Source organism: Panulirus ornatus, chromosome 28 (assembly GCF_036320965.1).
Source record: "Panulirus ornatus isolate Po-2019 chromosome 28, ASM3632096v1, whole genome shotgun sequence".
NCBI classification, from domain to species: domain Eukaryota; kingdom Metazoa; phylum Arthropoda; class Malacostraca; order Decapoda; family Palinuridae; genus Panulirus; species Panulirus ornatus.
Window position 1 is genome coordinate 77,411 of NC_092251.1, and position 22,492 is coordinate 99,902.

Consider the following 22,492-nt stretch of genomic DNA (forward strand, 5'->3'; position numbering starts at 1 on the left):
TGTTATTGGTAGTAAACAACTGACCCCACCCCCCCCCAACAGACTGCATACCTGCATCCTTCATTCCATTTACCTCCACCATCCCATCCATAAACATATTAGATAGCCATGGTGACATCATACACTCCTGTCATAGACCCACCTTCACCTGGAACCACTCACCTTTTTCTCTACTTGTACACATGCCTTATTCTTTTGATAAAAACCCCTCACTGCTTCTAATAGCTTTCCTCCCACGCCTTTTACACAAGGCACTTCCATGATCCCTATCATTAATGGATGGGAAAGACATTGTACCTGTAATGTGTGTATTTGTCTTTCCACTGTACCTAGTAACTTTGTAGTAGGTATTAGAGAGTGGAACATGTGGTACATGGGGGAGTACAAAGAAAAGACCTATCAAAGGGACAAGATTGGTAGGGTGTATTGTGTGCTGTATCAGTCCAGCAATGTTGGCAGAAATTTCAAATAATGTATAAAATACTTTCGTTTTCTCTTCTAGTGAAATGAATTTCAGATACATTTGAGAGTACATGTTGTGAAATTTCAGTATAATCCAAGGCTCCTGAGAAAATTTCTCCCAACAGATTTTTTGTTGTTAGATAGATGGTCCAGGCAGCAAATGAAGTAGATTCAAGCTCTCAAGTAGAAAAAGAAAAAAAAATGGTGCCCGTCTTATTGTGGAGCATTTTCTCTAAAAATTGGTATCACGAATTTGACTAATGTAAAACTCCTCTCTCCTTTGAAGGTCTTCATATATATGAAGGATATGGACAGTCTGAGACAACTCTTTTGAGTGGTATGTTTAAAGGTATGGACAGCAGATTAGGATCCATGGGGAAAGCTGCACCAGGATATACTTTAAAAGTAAGGTTTTATTATAAGAGCCTTCTTGATAATCTATGACTAAAAAGCAGATGGATAATCAAATTTAGATGAAAAATGCATAACAAATATGTATATGTTTATATATATATATATATATATATATATATATATATATATATATATATATATATATATATATATATATTATCCCTGGGGATAGGGGAGAAAGAATACTTCCCACGTATTCCCTGCGTGTCGTAGAAGGCGACTAAAAGGGAAGGGAGCGGGAGGCTGGAAATCCTCCCATTTTTTTTTTTTTTTTTTTTTTTTTTTTTTTCCAAAAGAAGAAACAGAGAAAGGGGCCAGGTGAGGATATTCCCTCAAAGGCCCAGTCCTCATCCTCTGTTCTTAACGCTACCTCGCTAATGCGGGAAATGGCGATTAGTATAAAAAAAAAAAAAAAAAAATATATATATATATATATATATATATATATATATATATATATATATATATATATATATATATATATATATGTGTATCAAGGGGCTAGTAAAACTTTTGTGATATTAATCAAGGTGATTGACGACAAGCAACGGGAATTGGCACCCCATCAAGAGGGCTATTTAGCTGTGTCCCTAAAAGATGGTCATCCTGTTGGATTGTTCAAAGGTAGGCATTAATATACCTCATTTAACTGACATCAATTTAGCTTAAGTTTTTGAAGGAATGTCCTTGATTTATTTCACTTTATGAGACAGTTTGAATAAAAGAATATATATTTATTTTATTATTTATTGTACTTTGTCGCTGTCTCCCAAGTTAGCGAGGTAGCGCAAGGAAACAGACAAAAGAATGGCCTAACCCATTTACATACACATATATATACATGCACATATACATACCTATACATTTCAGCATATACATACATATACATATACAGACACATATATATATACACATGAACATATTCATACATGCTGCCTTCATCCAATGCCGCTGCCACCTCGCCACACATGAAAGGGCACCCCCCTCCCCCCGCGTGCGTGCGAGGTAGCACTAAGAAAAGACAACAAAGGCCACTTTCGTTCACACTCAGTCTCTAGCTGTCATGTGTAATGCACCGAAACCACAGCTCCCTTTCCACATCCAGGCCCCACAAAACTTTCCATGGTTTACCCCAGATACTTCACATGGCCTGGTTAAATCCATTGATAGCACATCGACCTCAGTATACCACATCGTCCCAATTCACTCAGTTCCTTGCACACCTTTCACCCTCCTGCATGTTCAGGCCCCCATCACTCAAAATCTTTTTCACTCCATTCTTCCACCTCCAGTTTGGTCTCCCACTTCTCCTTGTTCCCTCCATGTCTGACACATATATCCTCTTTGTCAATCTTTCCTCACTCATTCTCTCCATGTGACCAAACCATTTCAATACACCCTCTACTGCTCTCTCAACCACATTCTTTTTATTACCACACATCTCTTACCCTTTCATTACTTACTCGATCAAACCACCTCTCACCACATAATGTCTTGAACATCTCATTTCTGCACAACCTTATCTATAGCCCATGCCTTGCAACCATATAACATTGTTGTAACCACTATTCCTTCAAACATACCCATTTTTGTTCTCTGAGATAATGTTGTCGCCTTCCACACACTCCTCAACGCTCCCAGAACCTTCACCCCCTCCCCCACCCTGTGACTCACTTCTGCTTCCATGGTTCCCTCCACTGCCAAATCCACTCCCAGATATCTGAAATATTTCACTTCCTCCAGTTTTTCTCCATTCAAACTTACCTCCCAATTTACTTGTCCCTCAACCCTACTGAAAATGATAACTTTCCTCTTATTCACATTTACTCTCAGCTTTCTGCTTTCACACTACCAAACTCAGTCACCAGCTTCTGCAGTTTCTCACCCAAATCAGTTACCAGCGCTGTATCATCAGCGAACAACAACTGACTCACTTCCCAAGCCCTCTCATCCATAACAGACTGCATACTTGTCCCTCTCTCCAAAACTCTAGCATTCACCTCCCTAACAACTCCATCCATAAACAAATTAAACAATCATGGAGACATCACACACGCCTGCCGCAAACCGACATTCACTGAGAACCAGTCACTTTCCTTTCTTCCTACTCGTTCACATGCCTTACATCCTCAATAAAAACTTTTCACTGCTTCTGGCAACTTACCTCCCACACCATATTCTCTTAATACCTTCCATAGAGCGTCTCTATCAACTCTATCATATGCCTTCTCTAGATCCATAAATGCTACTTACAAATCCACTTAAGTATTTCTCACATGCATTCTTCAAAGCAAAAACCTGATCCACACATGCTCTACCCCTTCTGAAACCACACTGCTCTTCCCCAATCTGATGCTCTGTACATGCCTTGACCCTCTCAATCAATACCTTCCCATATAATTTCCCAGAAATACTCAACAAACTTATGCCTCTGTAATTTGAACACTCACCTTTATCCCCTTTGCCTTTGTACGTTGGCACTATGCATGCATTCCGTCAATCCTCAGGCACTTCACCATGAACCATACATAGATTGAATATCCTCACCAACCAGTTAACAACACAGTCACCCCCTTTTTTTGATAAATTCCACTGCAATACCATCCAAACCTGCTGCCTTGCCGGCTTTCATCTTCTGCAAAGCTTTCACTATCTCTTCTCTGTTTACCAAATCATTCTCCCTGACCCTCTCACTTCGCACACAACCTCAACAAAAATACCCCATGTCTGCTACTATTATCATCAAACACATTCAACAAACCTTCAAAAACCTCACTCCATCTCCCTCTCACTTCACCACTCCTTGTTATTACCTCCCCATTTGCCCCCTTCACCGATGTTCCCATTTGTTCTCTTGTCTTACGCACTTTATTTACCTTCTTCCAAAACATCTTTATATTCTCCCTAAGATTTAATGGTACTCTCTCACCCCAACTCTCATTTGCTCACTTTCTCACCTCTTGCACCTTTCTCTTGACCTCTTCCCTCTTTCTTTTATCATCTCCCAGTCATTTGTACTACCTCCTTGCAAAAATTGTGCAAATGCCTCTCTCTTCTCTTTCAGTAACAGTCTTACTTCTTCATCCCACCACTCACTACCCTTTCTAATCCGCCCACCTCCTACCTTTCTCATGCCACAGGCATCTTTTGCACAAGCCATCACTACTTCCATAAATACATCCCATTCCTCCCTCACTCCCCTTACGTCATTTGCTCTCACCTTTTTCCATTCTGCACTCAATCTCTCCTGGTACTTCCTCACACAAGTGTCCTTTCCAAGCTCACTTACTCTCACCACCTCTTCACCACAACATTCTCTCTTCTTTTCGCCTCCACAAGATAATGATCAGACATCCCTCCACTTGCCCTTCTCTGCACATTAACATCAAAAGCCAATCTTTCACGTGCCTATCAATTAACACGTAATCCAATAATGCTCTTTAGCCATCTCTCCTACTTACATACGTATACTTATGTATATTGTCTTTTTAAACCAGGTATTCCCAATCACCAGTCCTTTTTCAGCACACAAATCTACAAGCTCTTTGCCATTTCCATTTACAACACTGAACACCCCATGTACACCAAATATACCCTCAACTGCCACATTATTCACCTTTGCATTCAAATCACCCATCACTATAACCCAGTCTTGGCATTAAAGCTGCTAACACACTCACTCAGCTGCACCCAAAACTCTTGCCTCTCATGATCTTTCTTCTCATGACCGGGTGCATAGTCACCAGTAATCACCCATCTCTCTCCATCCACTTTCAGTTTTACCCTTATCAATCTAGAGTTTACTTTCTTACACTCTATTACATACTCCTACAACTCCTGCTTCAGGAGTTATGCTACTCCTTCCTTTGCTCTTGTCCTCTCACCAACCCCTGACTTTACTCCCAAAGACATTCCCAACTCACTCTTCCCCTTTACCCTTGAGCTTCGTTTCACTTAGAGCCAAAACATCCAGGTTCCTTTCATCAGACATACTTCCTGTCTCTCCTTTTTTCTCATCTTGATTACATCCACACACATTTAGACACCCCAATCTGAGCCTTCGAGGAGGATGAGCACTCCCTGCATGACTCTTTCTTCTGTTTCCCCTTTTAGAAAGCTAAAATACAAGGAGGAGATGGTTTCTAGCCCCCTGCTCCCGTCCCCTTTAGTTGCCTTCTACGACTTGCAGGGAATGCATGGGAAGTAATCTTTCTCCCCTATCTCCAGGAGACAGGGACAAAGCAAAAATGGGTATGTTTGAAGGAATAGTGGTTCCAACAATGTTGTATGGTTGCGAGGCGTGGGCTATGGATAGAGTTTTGGCAGGAGGGTGGATGTGCTGGAAATGAGATGTTTGAGGACAATGTGTGGTGTGAGGTGGTTTGATAGAGTAAGTAATGCAAGGGTAAGAGAGATGTGTGGTTGAGAGAGCAGGAGAGGGTGTTTTGAAATGGTTTGGGCACATGGAGAGAATGAGTGAGGAAAGATTGACCAAGAGGATATATGTGTTGGAGGTGGAGGGAACGAGGAGAAGTGGGAGACCAAATTGGAGGTGGAAAGATGGAGTGAAAAAGATTTTGTGTGATCGGGGCCTGAACATGCAGGAGGGTGAAAGGAGGGCAAGGAATAGAGTGAATTGGATCGATGTGGTATACCGGGGTTGACGTGCTGTCAGTGGATTGAATCAGGGCATGTGTAGCGTCTGGGGTAAACCATGGAAAGTTGTGTGGGGCCTGGATGTGGAAAGAGACTGTGGTTTCGGGCATTATTGCATGACAGCTAGAGACTGAGTGTGAACGAATGGGGCCTTTGTTGTCTTTTCCTAGTGCTACCTCGCACACATGAGGGGGGAGGGGGATGATATTCCATGTGTGGCGAGGTGTCGATGGGAATGAATAAAGGCAGACAGTGTGAATTGTGTGCATGGGTATATATGTATGTGTCTGTGTGTGTATATATATGTGTACATTGAAATGTATAGGTATGTATATTTGCGTGTGTGGACGTGTATGTATATACATTGTGTATGGGGGTGGGTTGGGCCATTTCTTTCGTCTGTTTCCTTGCGCTACCTCGCAAATGCGGGAGACAGCGACAAAGCAAAATAAAAAAATATAATATATATATATATATATATATATATATATATATATATATATATATATATATATATATATATATATATATATATTGGCGGAATGCGTGCATAGTGCCATTGTACAAAGGCAAAGGGGATAAGAGTGAGTGCTCAAATTACAGAGGTATAAGTTTGTTGAGTATTCCTGGTAAATTATATGGGAGGGTATTGATTGAGAGGGTGAAGGCATGTACAGAGCATCAGATTGGGGAAGAGCAGTGTGGTTTCAGAAGTGGTAGAGGATGTGTGGATCAGGTGTTTGCTTTGAAGAATGTATGTGAGAAATACTTAGAAAAGCAAATGGATTTGTATGTAGCATTTATGGGTCTGGAGAAGGCATATGATAGAGTTGATAGAGATGCTCTGTGGAAGGTATTAAGAATATATGGTGTGGGAGGCAATTTGTTAGAAGCAGTGAAAAGTTTTTATCGAGGATGTAAGGCATGTGTACGTGTAGGAAGAGAGGAAAGTGATTGGTTCTCAGTGAATGTAGGTTTGCGGCAGGGGTGTGTGATGTCTCAATGGTTGTTTAATTTGTTTATGGATGGGGTTGTTAGGGAGGTGAATGCGAGAGTTTTGGAAAGAGGGGCAAGTATGAAGTCTGTTGTGGATGAGAGAGCTTGGGAAGTGAGTCAGTTGTTGTTCGCTGATGATACAGCGCTGGTGGCTGATTCATGTGAGAAACTGCAGAAGCTGGTGACTGAGTTTGGTAAAGTGTGTGAAAGAAGAAAGTTAAGAGTAAATGTGAATAAGAGCAAGGTTATCAGGTACAGTTGGGTTGAGGGTCAAGTCAATTGGGAGGTAAGTTTGAATGGAGAAAAACTGGAGGAAGTAAAGTGTTTTAGACATCTGGGAGTGGATCTGGCAGGGGATAGAACCATGGAAGCGGAAGTGAATCATAGGGTTGGGGAGGGGGCGAAAATCCTGGGAGCCTTGAAGAATGTGTGGAAGTCGAGAACATTATCTCGGAAAGCAAAAATGGGTATGTTTGAAGGAATAGTGGTTCCAACAATGTTGTATGGTTGCGAGGCATGGGCTATGAATAGAGTTGTGCGCAGGAGGGTGGATGTGCTGGAAATGAGATGTTTGAGGACAATGTGTGGTGTGAGGTGGTTTGATCGAGTAAGTAATGTAAGGGTAAGAGAGATGTGTGGAAATAAAAAGAGCGTGGTTGAGAGAGCAGAAGAGGGTGTTTTAAAATGGTTTGGGCACATGGAGAGAATGAGTGAGGAAAGATTGACCAAGAGGATATATGTGTCGGAGGTGGAGGGAACGAGAAGTGGGAGACCAAATTGGAGGTGGAAAGATGGAGTGAAAAAGATTTTGAGTGATCGGGGCCTGAACATGCAGGAGGGTGAAAGGCGGGCAAGGAATAGAGTGAATTGGATCGATGTGGTATACCGGGGTTGACGTGCTGTCAGTGGATTGAATCAGGGCATGTGAAGCGTCTGGGGTAAACCATGGAAAGTTGTGTGGGGCCTGGATGTGGAAAAGGAGCTGTGGTTTCGGGCATTATTGCGTGACAGCTGGAGACTGAGTGTGAACGAATGGGGCATTTGTTGTCTTTTCTTAGTGCTACCTCGCACACATGAGGGGGGAGGGGGATGGTATTCCATGTGTGGCGAGGTGGCGATGGGAATGAATAGGGGCAGACGGTGTGAATTATGTGCATGGATATATATGTAAGTGTCTGTGTGTGTATATATATATGTGTACATTGAGATGTATAGGTATGTATATTTGCGTGTATGTTGTACATTGTATATGGGGGTGGGTTGTGCCATTTCTTTCGTCTGTTTCCTTGCGCTACCTCGCAAACGCAGGAGACAGCGACAAAGCAAAATAATAATAATAATAATGATAATTTTTTTTTTTTTTTTTTTTATACTTTGTCGCTGTCTCCCGCGTTTGCGAGGTAGCGCAAGGAAACAGACGAAAGAAATGGCCCAACCCCCCCCCACACACATGTATATACATATGTCCACACACGCAAATATACATACCTACACAGCTTTCCGTGGCTTACCCCAGACGCTTCACATGCCTTGATTCAATCCACTGACAGCACGTCAACCCCGGTATACCACATCGCTCCAATTCACTCTATTCCTTGCCCTCCTTTCACCCTCCTGCATGTTCAGGCCCCGATCACACAAAATCTTTTTCACTCCATCTTTCCACCTCCAATTTGGTCTCCCTCTTCTCCTTGTTCCCTCCACCTCCGACACATATATCCTCTTGGTCAATCTTTCCTCACTCATCCTCTCCATGTGCCCAAACCACTTCAAAACACCCTCTTCTGCTCTCTCAACCACGCTCTTTTTATTTCCACACATCTCTCTTACCCTTACGTTACTCACTCGATCAAACCACCTCACACCACACATTGTCCTCAAACATCTCATTTCCAGCACATCCATCCTCCTGCGCACAACTCTATCCATAGCCCACGCCTTGCAACCATACAACATTGTTGGAACCACTATTCCTTCAAACATACCCATTTTTGCTTTCCGAGATAATGTTCTCGACTTCCACACATTCTTCAAGGCCCCCAGAATTTTCGCCCCCTCCCCCACCCTATGATCCACTTCCGCTTCCATGGTTCCATCTGCTGCGAGATCCACTCCCAGATATCTAAAACACTTCACTTCCTCCAGTTTTTCTCCATTCAAACTCACCTCCCAATTGACTTGACCCTCAACCCTACTGTACCTAATAACCTTGCTCTTATTCACATTTACTCTTAACTTTCTTCTTCCACACACTTTACCAAACTCAGTCACCAGCTTCTGCAGTTTCTCACATGAATCAGCCACCAGCACTGTATCATCAGCGAACAACAACTGACTCACTTCCCAAGCTCTCTCATCCCCAACAGACTTCATACTTGCCCCTCATATATATATATATATTTTTTTTTTTTTGCTTTGTCGCTGTCTCCCGCATTTGCGAGGTAGCACAAGGAAACAGATGAAAGAAATGGCCCAACCCACCCCCATACACATGTATATACATACGTCCACACACGCAAATATACATACCTACACAGCTTTCCATGGTTTACCCCAGACACTTCACAAGCCCTGATTCAATCCACTGACAGCACGTCAACCCCGCTATACCACATCGATCCAATTCACTCTATTCCTTGCCCTCCTTTCACCCCCCTGCATGTTCAGGCCCCGATCACTCAAAATCTTTTTCACTCCATCTTTCCACCTCCAATTTGGTCTCCCACTTCTCCTCGTTCCCTCCACCTCCGACACATATATCCTCTTGGTCAATCTTTCCTCACTCATTCTCTCCATGTGCCCAAACCATTTCAAAACACCCTCTTCTGCTCTCTCAACCACGCTCTTTTTGTTTCCACACATCTCTCTTACCCTTACATTACTTACTCGATCAAACCACCTCACACCACACATTGTCCTCAAACATCTCATTTCCAGCACATCCATCCTCCTGCGCACAACTCTATCCATAGCCCACGCCTCGCAACCATACAACATTGTTGGAACCACTATTCCTTCAAACATACCCAGTTTTGCTTTCCGAGATAATGTTCTCGACTTCCACACATTCTTCAAGGCTCCCAGAATTTTTGCCCCCTCCCCCACCCTATGATCCACTTCCGCTTCCATGGTTCCATCCGCTGCCAGATCCACTCCCAGATATCTAAAACACTTTACCTCCTCCAGTTTTTCTCCATTCAAACTTACCTCCCAATTGACTTGACCCTCAACCCTACTGTACCTAATAACCTTGCTCTTATTCACATTTACTCTTAACTTTCTTCTTTCACACACTTTACCAAACTCAGTCACCAGCTTCTGCAGTTTCTCACATGAATCAGCCACCAGTGCTGTATCATCAGCGAACAACAACTGACTCACTTCCCAAGCTCTCTCATCCCCAACAGACTTCATACTTGCCCCTCTTTCCAAAACTCTTGCATTCACCTCCCTAACAACCCCATCCATAAACAAATTAAACAACCATGGAGACATCATACACCCCTGCCGCAAACCTACATTCACTGAGAACCAATCACTTTCCTCTCTTCCTACACGTACACATGCCTTACATCCTCGATAAAAACTTTTCACTGCTTCTAACAACTTGCCTCCCACACCATATATTCTTAATACCTTCCACAGAGCATCTCTCTCAACTCTATCATATGCCTTCTCCAGATCCATAAATGCTACATACAAATCCATTTGCTTTTCTAAGTATTTCTCACATACATTCTTCAAAGCAAACACCTGATCCACACATCCTCTACCACTTCTGAAACCACACTGCTCTTCCCCAATCTGATGCTCTGTACATGCCTTCACCCTCTCAACAATATCCTCCCATATAATTTACCAGGAATACTCAACAAACTTATACCTCTGTAATATGAGCACTCACTCTTATCCCCTTTGCCTTTGTACAATGGCACTATGCACGCATTCCGCCAATCCTCAGGCACCTCACCATGAGTCATACATACATTAAATAACCTTACCAACCAGTCAATAATACAGTCACCCCCTTTTTTAATAAATTCCACTGCAATACCATCCAAACCTGCAGCCTTGCCGGCTTTCATCTTCCACAAAGCTTTTACTACCTCTTCTCTGTGTACCAAATCATTTTCTCTAACCCTCTCACTTTGCACACCACCTCGACCAAAACACCCTATATCTGCCGCTCTATCATCAAACACATTCAACAAACCTTTAAAATACTCACTCCATCTCCTTCTCACATCACCACTACTTGTTATCACCTCCCCATTTGCGCCCTTCACTGAAGTTCCCATTTGCTCCCTTGTCTTACGCACTTTATTTACCTCCTTCCAGAACATCTTTTTATTCTCCCTAAAATTTAATGATACTCTCTCACCCCAACTCTCACTTGCCCTCTTTTTCACCTCTTGCACCTTTCTCTTAACCTCCTGTCTCTTTCTTTTATACATCTCCCACTCAATTGCATTTTTTCCTTGCAAAAATCATCCAAATGCCTCTCTCTTCTCTTTCACTAATAATCTTACTTCTTCTCACCACTCACTACCCTTTCTAATCAACCCACCTCCCACTCTTCTCATGCCACAAGCATCTTTTGCGCAATCCATCACTGATTCCCTAAATACATCCCATTCCTCCCCCACTCCCCTTACTTCCATTGTTCTCACCTTTTTCCATTCTGTACTCAGTCTCTCCTGGTACTTCCTTACACAAGTCTCCTTCCCAAGCTCACTTACTCTCACCACCCTCTTCACCCCAACATTCACTCTTCTTTTCTGAAAACCCATACAAATCTTCACCTTAGCCTCCACAAGATAATGATCAGACATCCCTCCTGTTGCACCTCTCAGCACATTAACATCCAAAAGTCTCTCTTTCTCGCACCTGTCAATTAACACGTAATCCAATAACGCTCTCTGGCCATCTCTCCTACTTACATACGTATACTGATGTATATCTCGCTTTTTAAACCAGGTATTCCCAATCACCAGTCCTTTTTCAGCACATAAATCTACAAGCTCTTCACCATTTCCATTTACAACACTGAACACCCCATGTATACCAATTATTCCCTCAACTGCCACATTACTCACCTTTGCATTCAAATCACCCATCACTATAACCTGGTCTCGTGCATCAAAACCACTAACACACTCATTCAGCTGCTCCCAAAACACTTGCCTCTCATGATCTTTCTTCTCATGCCCAGGTTCATATGCACCAATAATCACCCATCTCTCTCCATCAACTTTCAGTTTTATTATTATTATTATTATATATTATTATATTATTATATTATATATATTATATATATATATTATATATCTTTCTTTTTTTCTTTCAAACTATTCGCCATTTCCCGCATTAGCGAGGTAGCGTTAAGAACAGAGGACTGGGCCTTGAAGGAATACCCTCACCTGGCCCAATTCTCTGTTCCTTCTTTTGGAAAATTAAAAAAAAAACGAGAGGGGAGGATTTCCAGCCCCCCGCTCCCTCCCCTTTTAGTCGCCTTCTACGACACGCAGGGAATACGTGGGAAGTATTCTTTCTCCCCTATCTCCAGGATATATATTATTATATATATTATATATATATATATTTTTTTTTTTTTTCCAAAAGAAGGAACAGAGGGGGCCAGGTGAGGATATTCCAAAAAAGGCCCAGTCCTCTGTTCCTAACGCTACATCGCTAAAGCGGGAAATGGCAAATAGTTTAAAAGAAAAGAAAGAAATATATTATATATTTATTTATTTATTTATTATACTTTGTCGCAGTCTCCCGCGTTAGCGAGGTAGCGTAAGGAAACAGACGAAAGAATGGTCCAACCCACCCACATACACATGTATATACATACATGTCCACACACGCACATATACATACCTATACAATTCAACGTTTTTTTTTTTTTTTTTTTTTTATACTTTGTCGCTGTCTCCCGCGTTTGCGAGGTAGCGCAAGGAAACAGACGAAAGAAATGGCCCAACCCCCCCCCCCATATACAAGTATATACATACGTCCACACACGCAAATATACATACCTACACAGCTTTCCATGGTTTACCCCAGACGCTTCACATGCCTTGATTCAATCCACTGACAGCACGTCAACCCCGGTATACCACATCGCTCCAATTCACTCTATTCCTTGCCCGCCTTTCACCCTCCTGCATGTTCAGGCCCCGATCACACAAAATCTTTTTCACTCCATCTTTCCACCTCCAATTTGGTCTCCCTCTTCTCCTCGTTCCCTCCACCTCCGACACATATATCCTCTTGGTCAATCTTTCCTCACTCATCCTCTCCATGTGCCCAAACCATTTTAAAAAACCCTCTTCTGCTCTCTCAACCACGCTCTTTTTATTTCCACACATCTCTCTTACCCTTACGTTACTCACTCGATCAAACCACCTCACACCACACATTGTCCTCAAACATCTCATTTCCAGCACATCCATCCTCCTGCGCACAACTCTATCCATAGCCCACGCCTCGCAACCATACAACATTGTTGGAACCACTATTCCTTCAAACATACCCATTTTTGCTTTCCGAGATAATGTTCTCGACTTCCACACATTCTTCAAGGCCCCCAGAATTTTTGCCCCCTCCCCCACCCTATGATCCACTTCCGCTTCCATGGTTCCATCCGCTGCCAGATCCACTCCCAGATATCTAAAACACTTCACTTCCTCCAGTTTTTCTCCATTCAAACTCACCTCCCAATTGACTTGACCCTCAACCCTACTGGACCTAATAACCTTGCTCTTATTCACATTTACTCTTAACTTTCTTCTTCCACACACTTTACCAAACTCAGTCACCAGCTTCTGCAGTTTCTCACATGAATCAGCCACCAGCGCTGTATCATCAGCGAACAACAACTGACTCACTTCCCAAGCTCTCTCATCCCCAACAGACTTCATACTTGCCCCTCTTTCCAAAACTCTTGCATTTACCTCCCTAACAACCCCATCCATAAACAAATTAAACAACCATGGAGACATCACACACCCCTGCCACAAACCTACATTCACTGAGAACCAATCACTTTCCTCTCTTCCTACACATACACATGCCTTACATCCTCGATAAAAACTTTTCACTGCTTCTAACAACTTTCCTCCCACACCATATATTCTTAATACCTTCCACAGAGCATCTCTATCAACTCTATCATATGCCTTCTCCAGATCCATAAATGCTACATACAAATCCATTTGCTTTTCTAAGTATTTCTCACATACATTTTTCAAAGCAAACACCTGATCCACACATCCTCTACCACTTCTGAAACCACACTGCTCTTCCCCAATCTGATGCTCTGTACATGCCTTCACCCTCTCAATCAATACCCTCCCATATACTTTACCAGGAATACTCAACAAACTTATACCTCTGTAATTTGAGCACTCACTCTTATCCCCTTTGCCTTTGTACAATGGCACTATGCACGCATTCCGCCAATCCTCAGGCACCTCACCATGAGTCATACATACATTAAATAACCTTACCAACCAGTCAACAATACAGTCACCCCCTTTTTTAATAAATTCCACTACAATACCATCCAAACCTGCTGCCTTGCCGGCTTTCATCTTCCGCAAAGCTTTCACTACCTCTTCTCTGTTTACCAAATCATTTTCCCTAACCCTCTCACTTTGCACACCACCTCGACCAAAACACCCTATATCTGCCACTCTATCATCAAACACATTCAACAAACCTTCAAAATACTCACTCCATCTCCCTCTCACATCACCACTACTTGTTATCACCTCCCCATTTGCGCCCTTCACTGAAGTTCCCATTTGCTCCCTTGTCTTACGCACTTTATTTACCTCCTTCCAGAACATCTTTTTATTCTCCCTAAAATTGAATGATACTCTCTCACCCCAACTCTCATTTGCCCTTTTTTTCACCTCTTGCACCTTTCTCTTGACCTCCTGTCTCTTTTATTATATGAATAAAGGCAGTGTGAATTGTGTGCATGTGTATATATGTATGTGTCTGTGTGTGTATATATATGTTCACATTGAGATGTATGGGTATGTATATTTGCGTGTGTGGATGTGTATGTATATACATGTGTATGGGGGTGGGTTGGGCCATTTCTTTCGTCTGTTTCCTTGCGCTACCCTCGCAAACGCGGGAGACAGCGACAAAGCAAAATGAATGATCAATTATTATTATTATTATTTTGCTATGTCTCTGTCTCCCGCGTTTGCGAGGTAGCGCAAGGAAACAGACGAAAGAAATGGCCCAACCCACCCCCATACACATGTATATACATATACGTCCACACCCTCAAATACACATACCTATACATCTCAATGTACACATATATATATGCACACACAGACATATACATATATACACATGTACATGATTCATACTGTCTGCCTTTATTTATTCCCATCGCCACCTTGCCACACATGGAATAACATCCCCTTCCCCCCTCATGTGTGCGAGGTAGCGCTAGGAAAAGACAACAAAGGCCCCATTCGTTCACACTCAGTCTCTAGGTGTTGTGTAATAATGCCCGAAACCACAGCTCCCTTTCCTTATCCAGGCCCCACAGAACTTTCCATGGTTTACCCCAGACGCTTTACATGCCCTGATTCAACCCATTGACAGCACGTCGGCCCCGGTCTACCACATAGATACATATTCAACAAACCTTCAAAATACTCATTCCATCTCCTTCTCGCATCACCGCTACTTGTTATCACCTCCCCATTATCCCCCTTCACTGAAGTTCCCATTTGTTCCCTTGTCTTACGCACTTTATTTACCTCCTTCCAAAACATCCTTTTATTCTCCCTAAAATTTAATGATACTCTCTCACCCCAACTCTCATTTGCCCTCTTTTTCACCTCTTGCACCTTTCTCTTGACCTCCTACCTCTTTCTTTTATACATCTCCCACTCATTTGCATTTTTTCCCCACAAAAATCATCCAAATGCCTCTCTCTTCTCTTTCACTAATAATCTTACTTCTTCATCCCACCACTCGCTACCCTTTCTAATCTGCCTACCTCCCACACTTCTCATACCACTAGCATCTTTTGTGCAAGCCATCACTGCTTCCCTAAATACATCCCATTCCTCACCCTACTCCCCTTAGGTCCTTTGTTCTCACACTTTTCCATTCTGTATTCAGTCTCTCCTGGTACTTCCTCACACAAGTCTCCTTCCCAAGCTCACTTACTCTCACCACTCCCTTCACCCCAACATTCTCTCTTCTTTTCTGAAAACCTCTACAAATCTTCACCTTTGCCTCCACAAGATAATGATCAGACATCCCTCCAGTTGCACCTCTCAGCACATTAACATCCAAAAGTCTTTCTTTCACGTGCCTATCAATTAACACGTAATCCAATAACGCTCTCTGGCCATCTCTCCTACTTACATACGTATACTTATGTATATCTCGCTTTTTAAACCAGGTATTCCCAATCACCAGTCCTTTTTCAGCACATAAATCTACAAGCTCTTCACCATTTCCATTTACAACACTGAACACCCCATGTATACCAGTTATTCCCTCAACTGCCACATTACTCACCTTTGCATTCAAATCACCCATCACTATAACCCGGTCTCGTGCATCAAAACCACTAACACACTCATTCAGCTGCTCCCAAAACACTTGCCTCTCATGATCTTTCTTCTCATGCCCAGGTGCATATGCACCATTAATCACCCATCTCTCTCCATCCACTTTCAGTTTTACCCATATCAATCTAGAGTTTAATTTCATACACTCTATCACATACTCCCACAACAGTTTCAGGAGTAGTGCTACTCCTTCCTTTGCTCTTGTCCTTTCACTAACCCCTGACTTTACTCCCAAGACATTCCCAAACCACTCTTCCCCTTTACCCTTGAGCTTCCTTTCACTCAGAGCCAGAACATCTAGGTTCCTTTCCTCAAACATACTACCTATCTCTCCTTTTTTTCTCATCTTGGTTACATCCACACACATTTAGACACCCCAGTCTGAGCCTTTGAGGAGGATGAGCACTCCCCGGGTGACTCCTTCTTCTGTTTCCCCTTTTAGAAAGTTAAAATACAAGGAGGAGGGTTTCTAGCCCATCTTTAGTCTGATCATTATCTTGTGGAGGCGAAGGTGAAGATTTGTGGGGGTTTTCAGAAAAGAAGAGAGAATGTTGGGGTGAAGAGAGTGGTGAGAGTAAGTGAGCTTGGGAAGGAGACTTGTGTGAGGAAGTACCAGGAGAGACTGAGTACAGAATGGAAAAAGGTGAGAACAAAGGAGGTAAGGGGAGTGGGGGAGGAATGGGATGTATTTAGGGAAGCAGTGATGGCTTGCGCAAAAGATGCTTGTGGCATGAGAAGCGTGGGAGGTGGGTTGATTAGAAAGGGTAGTGAGTGGTGGGATGAAGAAGTAAGATTATTAGTGAAAGAGAAGAGAGAGGCATTTGGACGATTTTTGCAGGGAAAAAATGCAAATGAGTGAGAGATGTATAAAAGAAAGAGGCAGGAGGTCAAGAGAAAGGTGCAAGAGGTGAAAAAGAGGGCAAATGAGAGTTGGGGTGAGAGAGTATCATTAAATTTCAGGGAGAATAAAAAGATGCTTTGGAAGGAGGTAAATAAAGTGCGTAAGACAAGGGAGCAAATGGGAACTTCAGTGAAGGGGGCTAATGAGGAGGTGATAAGTAGTGGTGATGTGAGAAGGAGATGGAGTGAGTATTTTGAAGGTTTGTTGAATGTGTTTGATGGTAGAGTGGCAGATATAGGGTGTTTTGGCTGAGGTGGTGTGCAAAGTGAAAGGGTTAGGGAAAATGATTTGGTAAATAGAGAAGAGGTAGTAAAAGCTTTACGGAAGATGAAAGCTGGCAAGGTTTGGATGGTATTGCAGTGGAATTTATTAAAAAAGGGGGTGACTGTATTGTTGACTGGTTGGTAAGGTTATTTAATGTATGTATGATTCATGGTGAGGTGCCTGAGGATTGGCGGAATGCTTGCATAGTGCCATTGTACAAAGGCAAAGGGGATAAGAGTGAGTGCTCAAATTACAGAGGTATAAGTTTGTTGAGTATTCCTGGTAAATTATATGGGAGGGTATTGATTGAGAGGGTGAAGGCATGTACAGAGCATCAGATTGGGGAAGAGCAGTGTGGTTTCAGAAGTGGTAGAGGATGTGTGGATCAGGTGTTTGCTTTGAAGAATGTATGTGAGAAATACTTAGAAAAACAAATGGATTTGTATGTAGCATTTATGGATCTGGAGAAGGCTTATGATAGAGTTGATAGAGATGCTCTGTGGAAGGTATTAAGAATATATGGTGTGGGAGGCAAGTTGTTAGAAGCAGTGAAAAGTTTTTATCGAGGATGTAAGGCATGTGTACGTGTAGGAAGAGAGGAAAGTGATTGGTTCTCAGTGAATGTAGGTTTGCGGCAGGGGTGTGTGATGTCTCCATGGTTGTTTAATTTGTTTATGGATGGGGTTGTTAGGGAGGTGGAATGCAAGAGTTTTGGAAAGAGGGGCAAGTATGAAGTCTGTTGTGGATGAGAGAGCTTGGGAAGTGAATCAGTTGTTGTTCGCTGATGATACAGCGCTGGTGGCTGATTCATGTAAGAAACTGCAGAAGCTGGTGACTGAGTTTGGTAAGGAGTGTGAAAGAAGAAAGTTAAGAGTAAATGTGAATAAGAGCAAGGTTATTAGGTACAGTAGGGTTGAGGGTCAAGTCAATTGGGAGGTAAGTTTGAATGGAGAAAAACTGGAGGAAGTAAAGTGTTTTAGATATCTGGGAGTGGATCTGGCAGCTGATGGAACCATGGAAGCGGAAGTGAATCATAGGGTGGGGGAGGGGGCGAAAATTCTGGGAGCCTTGAAGAATGTTTGGAAGTCGAGAACATTGTCTCTGAAAGCAAAAATGGGTATGTTTGAAGGAATAGTGGTTCCAACAATGTTATTTGGTTGCGAGGCATGGGCTATGGATAGAGTTGTGCGCAGGAGGGTGGATGTGCTGGAAATGAGATGTTTGAGGACAATATGTGGTGTGAGGTGGTTTGATCGAGTAAGTAATGTAAGGGTAAGAGAGATGTGTGGAAATAAAAACAGTGTGGTTGAGAGAGCAGAAGAGGGTGTTTTGAAATGGTTTGGTCACATGGAGAGAATGAGTGAGGAAAGATTGACCAAGAGGATATATGTGTCGGAGGTGGAGTGAACGAGGAGAAGTGGGAGACCAAATTGGAGGTGGAAAGATGGAGTGAAAAAGATTTTGAGTGATCGGGGCCTGAACATGCAGGAGGGTGAAAGGCGTGCAAGGAATAGAGTGAATTGGAACGATGTGGTATACCGGGGTCGACGTGCTGTCAATGGATTGAACCAGGGCATATGAAGTGTCTGGGGTAAACCATTGAAAGTTGTGTGGGGCCTGGATGTGGAAAGCGAGCGTGGTTTTGATGCATTATTACATGACAGCTAGAGACTGAGTGTGAACGAATGTGGCCTTTGGTGTCTTTTCTAGCGCTACCTCGCGCACATGAGGGGGGAGGGGGATGGTATTCCATGTGTGGCGAGGTGGCGATGGGAATGAATAGGGGCAGACGGTGTGAATTATGTGCATGGATATATATGTAAGTGTCTGTGTGTGTATATATATATGTGTACATTGAGATGTATAGGTATGTATATTTGCGTGTATGTTGTACATTGTATATGGGGGTGGGTTGTGCCATTTCTTTCGTCTGTTTCCTTGCGCTACCTCGCAAACGCAGGAGACAGCGACAAAGCAAAATAATAATAATAATAATGATTAATTTTTTTTTTTTTTTTTTTTATACTTTGTCGCTGTCTCCCGCGTTTGCGAGGTAGCGCAAGGAAACAGACGAAAGAAATGGCCCAACCCCCCCCCACACACATGTATATACATATGTCCACACACGCAAATATACATACCTACACAGCTTTCCGTGGCTTACCCCAGACGCTTCACATGCCTTGATTCAATCCACTGACAGCACGTCAACCCCGGTATACCACATCGCTCCAATTCACTCTATTCCTTGCCCTCCTTTCACCCTCCTGCATGTTCAGGCCCCGATCACACAAAATCTTTTTCACTCCATCTTTCCACCTCCAATTTGGTCTCCCTCTTCTCCTTGTTCCCTCCACCTCCGACACATATATCCTCTTGGTCAATCTTTCCTCACTCATCCTCTCCATGTGCCCAAACCACTTCAAAACACCCTCTTCTGCTCTCTCAACCACGCTCTTTTTATTTCCACACATCTCTCTTACCCTTACGTTACTCACTCGATCAAACCACCTCACACCACACATTGTCCTCAAACATCTCATTTCCAGCACATCCATCCTCCTGCGCACAACTCTATCCATAGCCCACGCCTTGCAACCATACAACATTGTTGGAACCACTATTCCTTCAAACATACCCATTTTTGCTTTCCGAGATAATGTTCTCGACTTCCACACATTCTTCAAGGCCCCCAGAATTTTCGCCCCCTCCCCCACCCTATGATCCACTTCCGCTTCCATGGTTCCATCTGCTGCGAGATCCACTCCCAGATATCTAAAACACTTCACTTCCTCCAGTTTTTCTCCATTCAAACTCACCTCCCAATTGACTTGACCCTCAACCCTACTGTACCTAATAACCTTGCTCTTATTCACATTTACTCTTAACTTTCTTCTTCCACACACTTTACCAAACTCAGTCACCAGCTTCTGCAGTTTCTCACATGAATCAGCCACCAGCACTGTATCATCAGCGAACAACAACTGACTCACTTCCCAAGCTCTCTCATCCCCAACAGACTTCATACTTGCCCCTCATATATATATATATATTTTTTTTTTTTTTGCTTTGTCGCTGTCTCCCGCATTTGCGAGGTAGCGCAAGGAAACAGATGAAAGAAATGGCCCAACCCACCCCCATACACATGTATATACATACGTCCACACACGCAAATATACATACCTACACAGCTTTCCATGGTTTACCCCAGACGCTTCACAAGCCCTGATTCAATCCACTGACAGCACGTCAACCCCGGTATACCACATCGATCCAATTCACTCTATTCCTTGCCCTCCTTTCACCCTCCTGCATGTTCAGGCCCCGATCACACAAAATCTTTTTCACTCCATCTTTCCACCTCCAATTTGGTCTCCCTCTTCTCCTCGTTCCCTCCACCTCCGACACATATATCCTCTTGGTCAATCTTTCCTCACTCATTCTCTCCATGTGCCCAAACCATTTCAAAACACCCTCTTCTGCTCTCTCAACCACGCTCTTTTTGTTTCCACACATCTCTCTTACCCTTACGTTACTTACTCGATCAAACCACCTCACACCACACATTGTCCTCAAACATCTCATTTCCAGCACATCCATCCTCCTGCGCACAACTCTATCCATAGCCCACGCCTCGCAACCATACAACATTGTTGGAACCACTATTCCTTCAAACATACCCAGTTTTGCTTTCCGAGATAATGTTCTCGACTTCCACACATTCTTCAAGGCTCCCAGAATTTTCGCCCCCTCCCCCACCCTATGATCCACTTCCGCTTCCATGGTTCCATCCGCTGCCAGATCCACTCCCAGATATCTAAAACACTTTACCTTCCTCCAGTTTTTCTCCATTCAAACTTACCTCCCAATTGACTTGACCCTCAACCCTACTGTACCTAATAACCTTGCTCTTATTCACATTTACTCTTAACTTTCTTCTTTCACACACTTTACCAAACTCAGTCACCAGCTTCTGCAGTTTCTCACATGAATCAGCCACCAGCGCTGTATCATCAGCGAACAACAACTGACTCACTTCCCAAGCTCTCTCATCCCCAACAGACTTCATACTTGCCCCTCTTTCCAAAACTCTTGCATTCACCTCCCTAACAACCCCATCCATAAACAAATTAAACAACCATGGAGACATCACACACCCCTGCCGCAAACCTACATTCACTGAGAACCAATCACTTTCCTCTCTTCCTACACGTACACATGCCTTACATCCTCGATAAAAACTTTTCACTGCTTCTAACAACTTGCCTCCCACACCATATATTCTTAATACCTTCCACAGAGCATCTCTCTCAACTCTATCATATGCCTTCTCCAGATCCATAAATGCTACATACAAATCCATTTGCTTTTCTAAGTATTTCTCACATACATTCTTCAAAGCAAACACCTGATCCACACATCCTCTACCACTTCTGAAACCACACTGCTCTTCCCCAATCTGATGCTCTGTACATGCCTTCACCCTCTCAATCAATACCCTCCCATATAATTTACCAGGAATACTCAACAAACTTATACCTCTGTAATATGAGCACTCACTCTTATCCCCTTTGCCTTTGTACAATGGCACTATGCACGCATTCCGCCAATCCTCAGGCACCTCACCATGAGTCATACATACATTAAATAACCTTACCAACCAGTCAATAATACAGTCACCCCCTTTTTTAATAAATTCCACTGCAATACCATCCAAACCTGCAGCCTTGCCGGCTTTCATCTTCCACAAAGCTTTTACTACCTCTTCTCTGTGTACCAAATCATTTTCTCTAACCCTCTCACTTTGCACACCACCTCGACCAAAACACCCTATATCTGCCGCTCTATCATCAAACACATTCAACAAACCTTTAAAATACTCACTCCATCTCCTTCTCACATCACCACTACTTGTTATCACCTCCCCATTTGCGCCCTTCACTGAAGTTCCCATTTGCTCCCTTGTCTTACGCACTTTATTTACCTCCTTCCAGAACATCTTTTTATTCTCCCTAAAATTTAATGATACTCTCTCACCCCAACTCTCACTTGCCCTCTTTTTCACCTCTTGCACCTTTCTCTTAACCTCCTGTCTCTTTCTTTTATACATCTCCCACTCAATTGCATTTTTTCCTTGCAAAAATCATCCAAATGCCTCTCTCTTCTCTTTCACTAATAA

At 43.0% G+C, this 22,492-nt stretch overlaps 1 protein-coding gene across 4 annotated transcripts in view; it reads left to right on the plus strand.

Moving 5' to 3' along the window:
• Positions 1-22,492, plus strand: part of LOC139757748 (acyl-coenzyme A synthetase ACSM3, mitochondrial-like) — an 83,838-nt gene that overhangs the window by 35,384 nt on the left and 25,962 nt on the right. For 2 of the 4 annotated variants that reach the window (XM_071678499.1, XM_071678500.1), the window contains exons 9-10: positions 749-867; positions 1,407-1,500. The exons of 1 other annotated variant lie outside the window; for it this stretch is intronic. In XM_071678499.1, coding sequence (XP_071534600.1) covers positions 749-867; positions 1,407-1,500 — 213 coding nt within the window. The remainder of the gene's footprint in view (positions 1-748; positions 868-1,406; positions 1,501-22,492) is intronic. One more of the 4 variants, XM_071678501.1, reaches the window with a different exon arrangement.